The sequence below is a fragment of the Trypanosoma theileri genome (genome assembly GCF_002087225.1).
Source record: "Trypanosoma theileri isolate Edinburgh chromosome Unknown TM35_Tth_6_V1, whole genome shotgun sequence".
NCBI classification, from domain to species: domain Eukaryota; phylum Euglenozoa; class Kinetoplastea; order Trypanosomatida; family Trypanosomatidae; genus Trypanosoma; species Trypanosoma theileri.
The window spans coordinates 445,517-446,750 of NW_021639848.1; the positions used below are offsets into that span (position 1 = coordinate 445,517).

The 1,234-nt window shown below is 46.4% G+C and overlaps 1 protein-coding gene across 1 annotated transcript; it reads right to left on the bottom strand.

Moving 5' to 3' along the window:
• Nucleotides 1-20: 20 nt before the first annotated feature.
• Nucleotides 21-1,142, bottom strand: TM35_000062730 (uncharacterized protein; the record flags this gene model as incomplete). The annotated part of the gene is made up of 1 exon (XM_029023310.1): nucleotides 21-1,142. One exon carries the CDS (start codon nucleotides 1,140-1,142, stop codon nucleotides 21-23), a length of 1,122 nt encoding a protein of 373 aa, XP_028885334.1.
• Nucleotides 1,143-1,234: the final 92 nt, after the last annotated feature.

A 1,234-nucleotide genomic window follows, 5' to 3' on the forward strand; every position in this document is an offset into this window, starting at 1 on the left:
CTGTGTCATAGGAACACTGATCAGCACACGAGAGTGCAACCCAGCACAAACAACAGAAGAGGCACCAATGAACTGAGCACCAATGCAGGTCTGCTGCTGCCATCTTTCTTTTTTTTGGCCTTTTCTGCTGCCCGTTTCGCCTCTTCTTCCTTTGCCCTTTTTGCTTCTTCTTGTTTGGCACTTCTTTCCTGCTCTTCCTTGGCAAGTCTCGCCTTATCCGCAGCCTTTTTCCTTTCAGCCTCTTCTGCAACCCTTTTCTTCTCTTCCATCTTTGCCTTTTCTTCGTCCAGCATTCTTTTCTCTTCTGCAGCCAATCTTGCTTTTTCTTCTTCAACCCTTCTTCTTTCTTCTTCGGCCCTCCTCTTGTCGTCCTCGGCAATCTTTTTCTTTTCCTCCTCCATAAGTAGCAGTTCTGCAGCGTTTGCTTCTTTCAACCTTTTGTCGACCTCCTCGATGGTTGTGTTCCTTCTAGCTTCCGTTTCCTTATTCTTCCTGTCGGTACGGTTATCAAACACCTTCTTTGGACCTTCGACCTTGCTTTTTAATGCTTCAAGTTCCACCCGCTTTCCCTCCACGAAACTTTTCACCTCTTCCGGAAGCATTACCTTCACCTCATGCATTTCCCCAACAAGCTTTAGTTCTGCGTACGCCTTTTTCCAAGCCTCTAGCCGGCCCTTGGCTTCCCCAACTGAAAATCTGTTTTGCACCGTCACATTACCAAGCACATTCGTGACGTTCTGCAATACGTCGCGAATTTCCTCCCCCGCATTCTTAACTTCCATCGCCAATGCGTTACCAGAATAATTTACATCGAGATAATCGTAAGATTTAATGGCTTCCTTAAGGGCATTTAAAGTGTAGTCTACTTCTTTACGGATGCCCGTGCACATGAGCTTTAAGTGCTCCGCCTCGTCAATTTTAGACACAGCATCTTTTGTAGGCACCTCGTTTTCTGTCTCCCTCAAAACCTCATTTGCCTTACGAAGCAGTTCTTCAAACTTGTCCTTGTCGACGATACTCTTCAATCGCAGCACAGTTTTTCTTTCCCCCTGTTCACCATCCCATCCTCTCGTCGTAATGGCCTCAATACTTTTGGTTAGATTTACGATTTTCTTGGTGACCCCCTCGGCTTGCTTTACCATTTTATTGTTCGTCGCGACCACCTCACTCCAATGGAAGATACAGGTAGATCCGTTCGCAAAAAGATTGTTTGCCCTATCGAGGGCCGACTGCA